The sequence below is a fragment of the Callionymus lyra genome, chromosome 2 (genome assembly GCF_982586985.1).
Source record: "Callionymus lyra chromosome 2, fCalLyr1.hap1.1, whole genome shotgun sequence".
NCBI classification, from domain to species: Eukaryota; Metazoa; Chordata; class Actinopteri; order Syngnathiformes; family Callionymidae; genus Callionymus; species Callionymus lyra.
The window spans coordinates 3665518-3680600 of record NC_141819.1 but is presented as its reverse complement, the minus strand read 5'-3'; the positions used below and the strand labels follow the sequence as shown (position 1 = coordinate 3680600).

The window sequence follows — 15083 nt, the reverse complement described above, 5'->3', positions numbered from 1 at the left end:
CATGTTTCACTACATCCATGAACCTTCTCTTTGGTCTTCCTCTAGACCTCCTGCCTGGCACTTCCAACCCCAGCATCCTTCTACCAACATACTCTCTATCTCTCCTCTGTACATGACCATCTCCTTCTCTCTGAACTTATCTCCGAAACATCTCACATGTTCCTCTGATTGACACATTCCTGATCCATCTTGGTCACTCCCAAAGAGAAGCTCAACATCTTCACCTCTGCCACCTCCAGCTCTGCTTCCTTTTCCTCACGGTCTCTAGACCAAACAGCATCACTGCTCTCACCAGTGTCTCGTAGATCTTGCATCTCAAAATCTGCGAAAAGTAGCGATGAGTTCAAAAGGGCTCGGAAAGTTTTTCTCACCCTATAGGGTTGTGTGGAGAAGAGGCCTGGGCCCCTGGGCCCCTGTGACGCTGGGCCTACGAGCAATTCAATGAAAATAATGGAAGGGACGTCAAGAATGATCTCTCCTCAAAATCATTTCTAAGACCATGACAGTGTTGAGTCATCACTTATACACTTAAAAAGTGTTACAGACCAAAGTATTACCAAAGACAGTATCAGTTAATATATATTTAAAGTACTAATCAGGGTATGAAAATAAATGTAAGATCCAAACAACCAAAAACCCCGGAAGAGAGAGAGGTGACAGGTCATACATTCATAAGAATTGGACATATTTGGATTTTCCTTCTGGCCCCCCTGCTGTGGTGTAGGTCAACATGTTGTATTGTCGACACCGTGAAGTAATAAGATCCGTTTATCTCCACAGATCTTCAGGGACTGTGACGATGGGACTAGAGTTGTGGCTGTTTAAGGATCCAGGTTGGTGAAAAGTATGAACTTTCTTCTGGAGCGAAGGAAACTACAAAACTGGAATCATCTTCAACGGAGACGTTGATCATGACGGAGGACTCATTAATCGTACTTACTTGATCTTACTTTGCTTTGCTTCCTGCCTCTTGAATGTCATTCTTATCTGTGTATTCAACGCGGCGACCGGCGTGTTCGGAGGAAACTCGATTTGATGTTTTTCTGACGTATCTCAACGTTTGAGTTGAAACCCACCGAACTTTTCCCTAAATTTCGTGTAATCCTGCCGGACGTTCACGACACAAACAGAGGCAAACGTTGAGCCTTTTATCTACAAACTGCACATGTTATTTAGATGCCGTGCGAGGAGGCGTAGAACCGCTAAACAAGGGATGTTTTCTCCGATGCCTCCTACTGTTTCCCATTAACACCCACTGTGCTCTCGACAAACATCCTCTCACAGCTAAAGAAGCGAGAATCCGACTGATTGCTGAGACCCTCGAAGATGATAATAGACGGTGTCGTTATTCAAAGTGACCATTCATGACTTCGGTGCTACTCATGTTTTCCCACCACAACTCTGTGTTAAACTATTGACTCGTATTTGTTTGACGTTTGTTGTTGATTTATATTTTCATGTGCAATATGGTGTAAGTTTCTGTAACTAAAGTGGAAATTTGAGTTGCTGAGCAACATCTTCCTCTTCATTCTTCCTTAAATAAAAACAAGAGAAAACCATAATTGAGTCTGAAACAATACACAAAAACACACAAAAGAAACTTGATTAAGCGTGAAGTTACATTTGTGTTCAGATAATGAGACGACAGGAGATATTCTTGAATATTAATTCGATTTTAACAAACACATGAATTATTCTCGTTGATTAAATAGATTTAGTTAATGGATCCAAATATGATTCACTGCACAAGAAAACAAGTACAAATATCGTAATAAATGAAGATTTCTGTGTTATATTGTGAGCTTCAGGGGATTAGAAATGATAAGAAAAAACACTGGAAACGTCCAAAAAGTTAAAGATGTAAAAAAAATTAAATGAAAATCTCATATTCTTGTTGGATGATGTGTTGTTTATAAACAAAAACTAAACATACTCTAAGAGAAAACTATCCTTCTAATTACAATGTCCTCATGGTCTGACCTGGACTTTGGTTAACATCCTGTGTAATGAACATTGAGAGTATAGTCTTCTATTTGTATCGATCATAGAGTATAATCTGTGATGTCAGTAACTGAACCTCAGATTAGAACGATGTTGCGACCATCTTGGAAATGTTGTCTCTGACTCTGGTCGAGAGGCGGAGTTGGGGCGGTTCTGAATTATATATATGTTTAGACATGTAGATATTAATTCACTTATTCCTCTGGAAAATTATTTTAGGGCATTTTTGGCCGATGGAATTGTGTAGTTGTGGCTTTTTCGTCACTTCGAGTAAACCACACCCCGTATTATGAATATAATCCAAACTGAAATGTACTTTGACTATTAACTTGCATTGAGGTTGACTTAAGCACCCGTTCAAACTTCGTACTCGTACAGTGTGTACTGATCGTGAAAGACCCGAACTGTTGTTTAACCAGCCTGTGAATATATAGATATTTAATGTAGTAAAAGTCTCTGGCCTCGTTTACAAAGAAATTTGTGGATTCTCTACTAAAAACGGCCGTACATTCAAATCCAGAAAATGGTGCACGCACAAAAATACAAGCACTTTTCCTTTGCACATCCCAACCAACGTGGAAGTAATCGCAGACTTGTTCGTCCCTTTCCACGCCCTCGTTTACTATTTAAAGGAATGCATTTAAACTAGATTAACAGTTAATATTCGCTCAATAAAAACAATTCAGTCGAGGAGATGAGCTCCGGTTTAAATGTTTATATTTTACATTCAGGGTTATTGACGCCGGGGTTATTAGAAAGATCTTAAAATAGTTACTTAAAACATCCAAATACCTCCGTACTGCTCTTGCATTGAAGCCTAAACACCAGAAGAATTGTTCAGAAAAACAATCTTGAACTAAAGACTTGTTTAAGTTTCAATGTTCTCATGAGGACCTTGAGTCCAAGAGGGACGTTACAGACGAGCAGTTTGGAGGTATTTGGATGTTTTTTTGGACGAAGATGAAGACCACTGAGCTCCAGTCGCTACATTAAAATGAACAAACATTTTTGTCTAGAACTCTAAAAAAGAACAGATTATTCTGAAAATAATCAACATGTGTCGACATGAGGGCAGAAAAAGTGTGAAGTTTGGTTGAATTATCACTTTAAGTTGTAGTTTAGAAAACGACATTTCTCTACGAGCAGATATATATATATATATATATATATATAAACAAATATATATCCACACTCTCAGTTGACATTTCTCAAGACGAAGCAGGTTATTGAAAGCAGACGTCTCTCCCGGAAAAAAAAACCCACTTCCTGGTTCCCTCGTTATTATCGCTGACCTCTCCAATTACGAGGCAGCGAGCCGTCCATGACTGAAGGGCTCAGATGTGCAGATGAAAACAAACTTCTCCCCTGAAGCAGGAGCCGCATCCAACCTGCGAAGATGAAAATAATGGAAGCCAGATGTGGCCGCGGATCAATTCTACCTCGAAAAAAAAACACATCCACGGAGAGCGAGAAGGACCGGCATCTGTGGAGCAACTGGACGATCCGAAGCCTGATCACCGAGCGACAGATTGAATTCTGGGGTGTTTGGTGAAAGTGAAGCGTTTCTTCGACCAAATCAATCACTGCCAAGAGTCTTCAGAAGTGCTCGCACATGGACAGGCTTCGTCCGCCACCAAGTTATCGAGTCGAGGAAACAATAACAACACGAGCGAAAGCGTTACACAACGCTCTACACACACTTTGTCTTCTCCGCGACTTCAAAGGAAGGTTTAAGACACAAAACATTTCCCCAAAGATGACGAGAGCTGAGCTCTGAATCCACCAGATATGTTTGAAGTGGAATGTTTGTCTTCGCGAGTCTCTCTGGGAACGTTTGTGTGGCCTGATGTTCAAAGTGTCGCTGGGTTTTTATTTGTGTTGAATCTTTTGTTCTGGGATCGTAGGGAGTCACCAGAACCAGGACTCTGTTGGGCAGGATTCACGTAAACACTGAATACCATTAGAAACAGAAACTTTACGTTTATTTACCGGCTGTGTATTTAACAAACACACCACGGTGAGTAGAAGCAACACGACAGAAGGTCCGAACTCTAACAAAACTGACTTTAAAAGACAATAATTCATCATAAAATAACACTTTAAAGTGTATGGAATCATCAACAACTGGATCAAATAATTGTAAATAAATTCATTCTTTTCTTCTCTTATCTGAGCGTCTGATCTTTGAAAGTTTGACACAATGGTTGGAAAAAAAACTTGTCGTCAAGATTATATGTCAAAGGTTGATTAAAACGATCTGTGAATATTTGGTAAAAACTTTCATCTCAAGTTAAAATGACATTTGAAGCGACACTGTTTAATAAATCAGACATTTCTGAGAACTTTAAGCATTTATTTCTGAATAGTATAACTTTACACAGACCGTAAGACAGCGATTACATTTTTTTTATACCTTATTACTTTTAACTACAGACCAATCAAACACAGCATCATCTTGAGTTTAATAATTCTTCAGTCGACCAATCAAATCCCAGGAATGACTGAAATAGGTTTCATTAAGTAACTTAAAACAATATATTGCATTTAGTGTTTTATCTCAGGCCTGATCTGTTTCTTTTCTCTTCCCGTATATTTGAAGGAAGTTGTTGTACTTATTGTTGTATCACAGTCCATCAGTACTGGGAGGGTCGGACCAGTTCAGAACCAGTTAAGTCAAAACCAGAATGAGACGCATTATAAAATATTGACAACCTTTATTAAAACCACATATCTTTGCATGTTTTTTTTAAAATTGATTTTAATCCATTTAAAATATGAAATAGAAATGAGTTACATGTAGAGTTCATACAAAACTCTGAGCTGCTCTAGTAGAAGAACTCACATTTCTCCTTCAAACTCTTCACTAGTTTCTTTCAGGATCATTTTAAAATGCTGGTTCTTACTTTCAGATCTATTCATGGTCAGACCTTCCATCCGTGATCTGATCCACAAACTCTACATGTATGTTCGTGGTATTGTTTTTTCATTCGACTGTTGTTCGACTGTTGTTTTGCTTCCTTTGACTGATTGATCTGAAGAGTATGTTCGACCCGCGTAACTGGTCACTCTTCTCCTCTAACACTGTCTGGACCCGAGGTGGTGGTTCAGAGGCCGTCAAGCACCAATGAATGTGAAACAATGTAAAATCAGGTGGTATAATCAAGCAAAATATGTTCATACATTTAAATCTGATATAAAAGCTCAACTTAAACCTAACTTCACATACAGGGTCAAAAGCAATGAAGAAAAGTAGCCTATAGTCATAGCTAGAGACCAGTAATGTATATATAATATAAAATAGTAATTGATCTTTGACCTCATGAAGGTCACATAAATACAGTCAGAGGGCAGCAGGTGGCCCTTAATCTGGAGGATATGACTTTCATGTTGTTCATGTTTTGGTTCACTTTCCCATTGGTTTCAGCAAAAACTAAATAAAAAACAAGCTACATTTTTTTATTGCATTTTGATTCTGTCTTAAATATCTTAAGGGTTTTGGATTAAAAAAAAAAACAACTTAAAAAAACCCTAAAAATAAAATGACTCTTCCGAGGTGTTTCCAGTCCAGCTGAGAGACAGAGTCTCTTTTTTACGATCATAGATCAGTGCATCATCCGCATAACTGTTAATGACGCCATCCAATCGAATCACCAATCCAGCGACCGTAACCACGCCCACTCTGCTGTGATTGGTCAAGCATGGAGGTTTATCACCACGTGTCATCAATCACGGAAGTCTCAACCTCCAAGGGACTCGTTGTATAAACAAAGCTGGATGTGATTACAGCCGGCTGCAGGAGGAGTGAAGCCATTTTTATTCCATATGGACTCTCGTAACCTCTCGTTCGCCCAGATTTCAGAGCAACTTAAACAAAGACAACAAGATAGGTAAGGTAACGAAGGTAAGGTAAAACTTTATTGATCCCTCAGGAGGTCTCCTTTGGGAAATTGTTTTTTACCAATAGCCAGCAATTTTTCATAAACAATAAAAAATAATACATAAAAAATAAAATAAGAAGAACATAAAGAGGAAGAACAAGATGACACAATCTAAGTCTAAAGACAAAGAACATAGGTCAAGGAAAGAAAAACAACAAAGACAAAGATACAAAGACTAACATGGAACAGAACATCCAGATACTTTCACTCCACTCCTGCCCCCGAACTCAGAATTGTACAATTGAATAGCCCGAGGGATGAATGAGTCCCTGAGTCTATTAGTGTTGCACCTGGTAGGAGCATTCGTGCTTCATCTGCTTCTCTGCTCACTGATGACAGTGTTCAGAGGATGACTGTCATCATCTATGATGGACAGTAGTTTGTTCAATGATATCCTCTCAGCAACTGTCACCAGTGAGTCCAGCTTCATTCCAACCACAGAACCAGCCCTCCTGATCAACCTGTCCAACCTGTTGACACTCCTCTTGGACACATTTCCACCCCAACACACCACAGCATAGCACAGCAAGATCCGAACAGTTGAATGAAAACAAAGATTTAAGAAGAAAAGCGTCTATCCCAGCTAATCAGGGCATGAGGCAGCGACCACTCCGGTCACTCTCAACTCTACGATGTCATGGAGTGGAACATAAATAAAGTTCATATGACACAGTGATTCCTACACTATAGCTCGAGCACTCAAGTCTTGGCATCGGTGTGAAGCGTGAGCCGCCAGCGCTCGTGTGAATGGACGACTCACTCCGAGCCAGTGGAAGAATCACCGCAATAAACCTCTCGGCAGGCAGCGACAACTCAGAGGGTGTCGAGCAACGGCGTCGCCGACACCTCCGTGACTGGAAAGCAGTGAGTCGGCCAAGAGCAGGAAATACAGCGAGTCTTTCAGGAGGAACGAGCAGTTGGACGTCAAGTAGAAAAACAACAGTTCTGGGGTCGTTGGTGAAGTTCAGCTCGTGAAGCTTCCACACGTTTATCCACGAACTTATCATCATTTAAGAGTAAATGTTGGTCCATGAAGTGTGTAGCAGGAGAACAAGTGTCAGAAACAGTTTTGGACACTTGAAAATATTACTGCAATATTTTTTACCTATTACTGTCATGTCATATCTTTTGCAATATAACTGTCTTTAAACGTTAAACTACTTTTATATTACTTTTGCATAAGTTTAAAAAAGATGAAGTTTTGGTTTTGAAAGCAATTAAACATCTGCATTTATTATATATATATATAAGATACTGACACATATGACACGTAAAATCAATAGATCTACAGCCTTGATTACAGAACTCTGCAGCCAGAATCCTGAGCCGCTCTAGTAGAAGAACTCACATTTCTCCTTCAAACTCTTCACTGGTTTCTTTCAGGATCATTTTAAAATTCTGGTTCTTACTTTCAGATCTATTCATGGTCTTCATGATCTGATCCAGACTTACACCCCAGCTCGGGCTCTGAGGTCTGTGGATCAGAATCTACTGATGGTTCCTGAACTTCCGGACCAGAGGAGAGAAATCCTTCCAGACTGTTGCTCCTAAGCTTTGGAACCATCTCTGTGTTTGATGATCTACTGACTCCTTCAAGAAACATCTGTGTTTGATGATCTACTGACTCCTTCAAGAAACATCTGTGTTTGATGATCTACTGACTCCTTCAAGAAACATGTGTGTTTGATGATCTACTGACTCCTTCAAGAAACATCTGTGTTTGATGATCTACTGACTCCTTCAAGAAACATCTGTGTTTGATGATCTACTGACTCCTTCAAGAAACATCTGTGTTTGATGATCTACTGACTCCTTCAAGAAACATCTGTGTTTGATGATCTACTGACTCCTTCAAGAAACATGTGTGTTTGATGATCTACTGACTCCTTCAAGAAACATGTGTGTTTGATGATCTACTGACTCCTTCAAGAAACATGTGTGTTTGATGATCTACTGACTCCTTCAAGAAACATCTGTGTTTGATGATCTACTGACTCCTTCAAGAAACATCTGTGTTTGATGATCTACTGACTCCTTCAAGAAACATCTGTGTTTGATGATCTACTGACTCCTTCAAGAAACATCTGTGTTTGATGATCTACTGACTCCTTCAAGAAACATGTGTGTTTGATGATCTACTGACTCCTTCAAGAAACATGTGTGTTTGATGATCTACTGACTCCTTCAAGAAACATGTGTGTTTGATGATCTACTGACTCCTTCAAGAAACATCTGTGTTTGATGATCTACTGACTCCTTCAAGAAACATCTGTGTTTGATGATCTACTGACTCCTTCAAGAAACATCTGTGTTTGATGATCTACTGACTCCTTCAAGAAACATCTGTGTTTGATGATCTACTGACTCCTTCAAGAAACATCTGTGTTTGATGATCTACTGACTCCTTCAAGAAACATCTGTGTTTGATGATCTACTGACTCCTTCAAGAAACATCTGTGTTTGATGATCTACTGACTCCTTCAAGAAACATCTGTGTTTGATGATCTACTGACTCCTTCAAGAAACATCTGTGTTTGATGATCTACTGACTCCTTCAAGAAACATCTGTGTTTGATGATCTACTGACTCCTTCAAGAAACATCTGTGTTTGATGATCTACTGACTCCTTCAAGAAACATCTGTGTTTGATGATCTACTGACTCCTTCAAGAAACATCTGTGTTTGATGATCTACTGACTCCTTCAAGAAACATGTGTGTTTGATGATCTACTGACTCCTTCAAGAAACATCTGTGTTTGATGATCTACTGACTCCTTCAAGAAACATCTCTGTGTTTGATGATCTACTGACTCCTTCAAGAAACATCTGTGTTTGATGATCTACTGACTCCTTCAAGAAACATCTGTGTTTGATGATCTACTGACTCCTTCAAGAAACATCTGTGTTTGATGATCTACTGACTCCTTCAAGAAACATCTGTGTTTGATGATCTACTGACTCCTTCAAGAAACATCTGTGTTTGATGATCTACTGACTCCTTCAAGAAACATCTCTGTGTTTGATGATCTACTGACTCCTTCAAGAAACATCTGTGCTTGATGATCTACTGACTCCTTCAAGAAACATCTGTGTTTGATGATCTACTGACTCCTTCAAGAAACATCTTTGTTTGATGATCTACTGACTCCTTCAAGAAACATCTGTGTTTGATGATCTACTGACTCCTTCAAGAATCATCTGTGTTTGATGATCTACTGACTCCTTCAAGAATCATCTGTGTTTGATGATCTACTGACTCCTTCAAGAAACATCTGTGTTTGATGATCTACTGACTCCTTCAAGAAACATCTCAAGACACTTTGATTTGAGCTTTTCCTTGATTCTCTGAGACTCCTGTGTTTGTCTCAGTTTTATCTTGATCTTTAAAGTATATATTTTATTGAATATTGTTTTGATTGTTTAAGTGCTTTGTGACCCTGGTCTGGAAAAGCGCTTTATAAATATTACTTACTTTTAGTAACGATAATAATATATTTTATTTAAGAGCGTCTTTCAAAAACATCAAAAAAATATCCATAAATGTCTCGTAATACAACAAAATCACGTATTAAAATCACAAAATACAATAAAAACGCATAATAAAAAGGCTGCAGCATAAAACCAACACAATAAAAAGGTAGTAAAAGTAGATCCAGTTATGTGAGGAATGCAGTTTTCAAACGGGTTTTATTGCAACCTGGTCTGTTCTGGTGTGAATGAGAGGAAAGATACTTTTTACTTTTGACCAAAGAAAACCTGGTCAGCAACATTTTTCTGGCTTGAATCTTGTTAAAGATAATAGAACAGCTTCATATTTCATGAGTTTCTCATCTTGTTTTGAGGTCGTTAGCTGCCATAGAAACTGACTTGGGTGGCCTTGAGTGTATTTCAACCCTCGAGGAGATTTAAAGTGAGATACCTTGGATTACAGTAATATGCCTGAGAAACACTTCAATAACCTTCAAAACATCAAGAGAAAAATTAATTATTTTGTCGAGTTATTTAGGAGCTTCTATCATTTAATGACTTTCTTTGATGAATGTCTTGTGTCCAGTACTTGACTCTGGTGTTGTGATAGTGTAGTAACAAGTATATATGTGTAGTATTGTCCAGTACTTGACTCTGGTGTTGTGATAGTGTAGTAACAAGTATATATGTGTAGTATTGTCCAGTACTTGACTCTGGTGTTGTGATAGTGTAGTAACAAGTATATATGTGTAGTATTGTCCAGTACTTGACTCTGGTGTTGTGATAGTGTAGTAACAAGTATATATGTGTAGTATTGTCCAGTACTTGACTCTGGTGTTGTGATAGTGTAGTAACAAGTATATATGTGTAGTATTGTCCAGTACTTGACTCTGGTGTTGTGATAGTGTAGTAACAAGTATATATGTGTAGTATTGTCCAGTACTTGACTCTGGTGTTGTGATAGTGTAGTAACAAGTATATATGTGTAGTATTGTCCAGTACTTGACTCTGGTGTTGTGATAGTGTAGTAACAAGTATATATGTGTAGTATTGTCCAGTATCTGACTCTGGTGTTGTGATAGTGTAGTAACAAGTATATATGTGTAGTATTGTCCAGTACTTGACTCTGGTGTTGTGATAGTGTAGTAACAAGTATATATGTGTAGTATTGTCCAGTACTTGACTCTGGTGTTGTGATAGTGTAGTAACAAGTATATATGTGTAGTATTGTCCAGTACTTGACTCTGGTGTTGTGATAGTGTAGTAACAAGTATATATGTGTAGTATTGTCCAGTACTTGACTCTGGTGTTGTGATAGTGTAGTAACAAGTATATATGTGTAGTATTGTCCAGTACTTGACTCTGGTGTTGTGATAGTGTAGTAACAAGTATATATGTGTAGTATTGTCCAGTACTTGACTCTGGTGTTGTGATAGTGTAGTAACAAGTATATATGTGTAGTATTGTCCAGTACTTGACTCTGGTGTTGTGATGGTGTAGTAACACGTATATATGTGTAGTATTGTCCAGTACTTGACTCTGGTGTTGTGATAGTGTAGTAACACGTATATATGTGTAGTATTGTCCAGTACTTGACTCTGGTGTTGTGATAGTGTAGTAACAAGTATATATGTGTAGTATTGTCCAGTACTTGACTCTGGTGTTGTGATAGTGTAGTAACAAGTATATATGTGTAGTATTGTCCAGTACTTGACTCTGGTGTTGTGATAGAGTAGTAACAAGTATATATGTGTAGTATTGTCCAGTACTTGACTCTGGTGTTGTGATAGTGTAGTAACAAGTATATATGTGTAGTATTGTCCAGTACTTGACTCTGGTGTTGTGATAGTGTAGTAAGAAGTATATATGTGTAGTATTGTCCAGTACTTGACTCTGGTGTTGTGATAGTGTAGTAACAAGTATATATGTGTAGTATTGTCCAGTACTTGACTCTGGTGTTGTGATAGTGTAGTAACAAGTATATATGTGTAGTATTGTCCAGTACTTGACTCTGGTGTTGTGATAGTGTAGTAACAAGTATATATGTGTAGTATTGTCCAGTACTTGACTCTGGTGTTGTGATAGTGTAGTAACAAGTATATATGTGTAGTATTGTCCAGTACTTGACTCTGGTGTTGTGATGGTGTAGTAAAACGTATATATGTGTAGTTTTGTCCAGTACTTGACTCTGGTGTTGTGATAGTGTAGTAACACGTATATATGTGTAGTATTGTCCAGTACTTGACTCTGGTGTTGTGATAGTGTAGTAACAAGTATATATGTGTAGTATTGTCCAGTACTTGACTCTGGTGTTGTGATGGTGTAGTAACACGTATACATGTGTAGTATTGTCCAGTACTTGACTCTGGTGTTGTGATGGTGTAGTAAGAAGTATATATGTGTAGTATTGTCCAGTACTTGACTCTGGTGTTGTGATAGTGTAGTAACACGTATATATGTGTAGTATTGTCCAGTACTTGACTCTGGTGTTGTGATAGTGTAGTAACACGTATATATGTGTAGTATTGTCCAGTACTTGACTCTGGTGTTGTGATAGTGTAGTAACACATATATATGTGTAGTATTGTCCAGTACTTGACTCTGGTGTTGTGATGGTGTAGTAACACGTATACATGTGTAGTATTGTCCAGTACTTACCTCTGGTGTTGTGATGGTGTAGTAACACGTATACATGTGTAGTATTGTCCAGTATTTGACTCTGGTGTTGTGATGGTGTAGTAAGAAGTATATATGTGTAGTATTGTCCAGTACTTGACTCTGGTGTTGTGATAGTGTAGTAACAAGTATATATGTGTAGTATTGTCCAGTACTTGACTCTGGTGTTGTCATAGTGTAGCAACAAGTATATATGTGTAGTATTGTCCAGTACTTGACTCTGGTGTTGTAATAGTGTAGTAACACGTATATATGTGTAGTATTGTCCAGTACTTGACTCTGGTGTTGTGATAGTGTAGTAACAAGTATATATGTGTAGTATTGTCCAGTACTTGACTCTGGTGTTGTAATAGTGTAGTAACAAGTATATATGTGTAGTATTGTCCAGTACTTGACTCTGGTGTTGTGATAGTGTAGTAACACGTATACATGTGTAGTATTGTCCAGTACTTGACTCTGGTGTTGTGATGGTGTAGTAAGAAGTATATATGTGTAGTATTGTCCAGTACTTGACTCTGGTGTTGTAATAGTGTAGTAACAAGTATATATGTGTAGTATTGTCCAGTACTTGACTCTGGTGTTGTGATAGTGTAGTAACAAGTATATATGTGTAGTATTGTCCAGTGCTTGACTCTGGTGTTGTGATAGTGTAGTAACAAGTATATATGTGTAGTATTGTCCAGTACTTGACTCTGGTGTTGTGATAGTGTAGTAACAAGTATATATGTGTAGTATTGTCCAGTACTTGACTCTGGTGTTGTGATAGTGTAGTAACAAGTATATATGTGTAGTATTGTCCAGTACTTGACTCTGGTGTTGTGATAGTGTAGTAACAAGTATATATGTGTAGTATTGTCCAGTACTTGACTCTGGTGTTGTAGTATTTACAGACCACATGGCTCTTGACAAAGTCGTAACTGCTTTCATTTGTTTTCAAACCAAAATATGTTTTGCTGGATATCACTGCTGGAGTCACTGTATCCTCTCATCCTCAGTAATCTCTGTATCCTGTCGTCCTCAGTCTTCACTGTATCTTCTCGTCTCACCAGGACCTCACAGGATTTCATTTTTACTTCAGCTTCGGTAAAAGATAAAATATACGAAACAAAAAACCTAAACAATCAACTCAGTGCTCTCAAATATTGATATTGTAAAGTGACAAAAACATTGTGTACTGATATTAATTAAATACTTTTTCGAAATAAAAGTTCATAAAATGACTTGAAAGAATTAACACTTTTTTATTCAAGTTGACAATTTAAAAAATAGTTAAAATCGGTTGAAGGAATACGATGCAATGAAGTGAAACTGGTGGATCGTCCTCAGGGTCACATGTTCTTATCTTCTTCTGGACAAACACGAGCTTCTGTCTGGTCTGTTATCAAAGCTCAGACAAGAGTCCGTCCCTCTCATGAAGTCATGTCTTCTGCAGACGAGATCTCAGCCTCACGACAGTGGAAACCGTCTCTCGACAGATACGACTCAGGAATGTCTCGGCTTTGTTTACGTGGGCGAGGAATGTTCCTCCTGCCGGAGACTTCTAGCTTCTAGCTTCTGTCCAGCTCGTCGTCCGGTGGGAAGTCCTTCATGGAGAGACGAGGCTCGGGTGTTTGACGAACACGTTCCCGTCCTCCAGCTTGACCTGGTACACCCGTTGCTGCGACGACGGGCGAGGGGATAGGAAGGGAACGAGAAGACGTAAAGATGTTAGACTTTATTGATCCCTCTGGAGATCTGCTTCTGGAGATCAGGTCTCAGCAGATGTTAGAAGGTACAGAAGCTTCATAAAAGCAAGAACAAAGTGCAAATACAACGAGCATAGATGAAAGGAAAAAACACAAGGATACAAAAAAATAACATCCTTTTGAAACGACCGACCTTTAACTTTGTCCCGGACTCTCCCGTCCTGAGGTCGAAGGCGTAGTCGTGCCAGGGACAGAAGACCTTCAGGACTCCATCTGCCTCCTCGATGTCCCCGTCACACAGAGGACCTCCTGGGACACATGAGACCCCCAATGACTGTTCATTTCACAAACCTTTAAGTAATGTGTTCTTTTTTAAGAGTTATAGACAAAAATGTTTGTTCATTTTAATGTAGCGACTGGAGCTCAGTTGTCTTCGTCTAAAAAGACACTTAACAATACATTAAATAAACATTTAAATACCTCCATATACTGTCGTCTGTAACGTCCATCTTGTCTTCACGATTTAAAGTCTATGTACAAACAAAAACAAATGTACAGACAAAGACAAATGTAAAAAGAAAATAAAGATACAAACGCACAAAGAAACACAGATGTTCAGACAAACACAAATGTACGAACATAAAGATACAAATACACAAAGAAACACAAGCGCACAAACAAAAACAAACGTACAGACAAACACAAATGTACAAACAAACATAAAGATACAAACGCACAAAGAAACACAGATGTTCAGACAAACACAAATGTACGAACATAAAGATACAAATACACAAAGAAACACAAGCGCACAAACAAAAACAAATGTACAGACAAACACAAATGTACAAACAAACATAAAGATATAAACACACAAAGAAACACAAGCGCACAAACAAAAACAAAAGTACAGACAAACACAAATGTACAAACAAAAAGATACAAACACATAAAGAAACACAATCGCACAAACAAAAACAAACGTAGAGACAAATACAAATGTCCAAACAAACATAAAGATACAAACGCACAAAGAAACACAGATGTACAAACGTACAGACAAACACAAATGTCCAAACAAACATAAAGATACAAACGCACAAAGAAACACAGATGTACAAACGTACGGACAAACACAAATTTACAAACATAAAGATACAAACACATAAAGAAACACAATCGCACAAACAAAAACAAACGTACGGACAAATACAAATGTCCAAACAAACATAAAGATACAAACGCACAAAGAAACACAGATGTACAAACGTACAGACAAACATACAATCAAACACAAATGTACAAACAAACAAAG

The 15083-nt window shown here is 38.2% G+C and overlaps 2 protein-coding genes across 2 annotated transcripts in view; one reads left to right on the top strand and one right to left on the bottom strand.

The window, feature by feature from the left end:
* cilp2 (cartilage intermediate layer protein 2) overlaps nt 1-1516 on the top strand; it is a 40931-nt gene extending 39415 nt beyond the window's left edge. The window contains exon 10 of the mRNA XM_087783265.1: nt 781-1516. The gene's annotated coding sequence lies outside the window, so the exon portion shown is untranslated. The remainder of the gene's footprint in view (nt 1-780) is intronic.
* An 11788-nt stretch (nt 1517-13304) lies between these two features.
* Nucleotides 13305-15083, bottom strand: part of LOC148085092 (Rieske domain-containing protein) — a 3975-nt gene continuing 2196 nt past the window's right edge. The window contains exons 2-3 of the mRNA XM_087782156.1: nt 13962-14077; nt 13305-13740 (exon numbers count right to left, since the gene is read on the bottom strand). Coding sequence (XP_087638282.1) covers nt 13669-13740; nt 13962-14077 — 188 coding nt within the window. The 3' untranslated portion in view covers nt 13305-13668. The remainder of the gene's footprint in view (nt 13741-13961; nt 14078-15083) is intronic.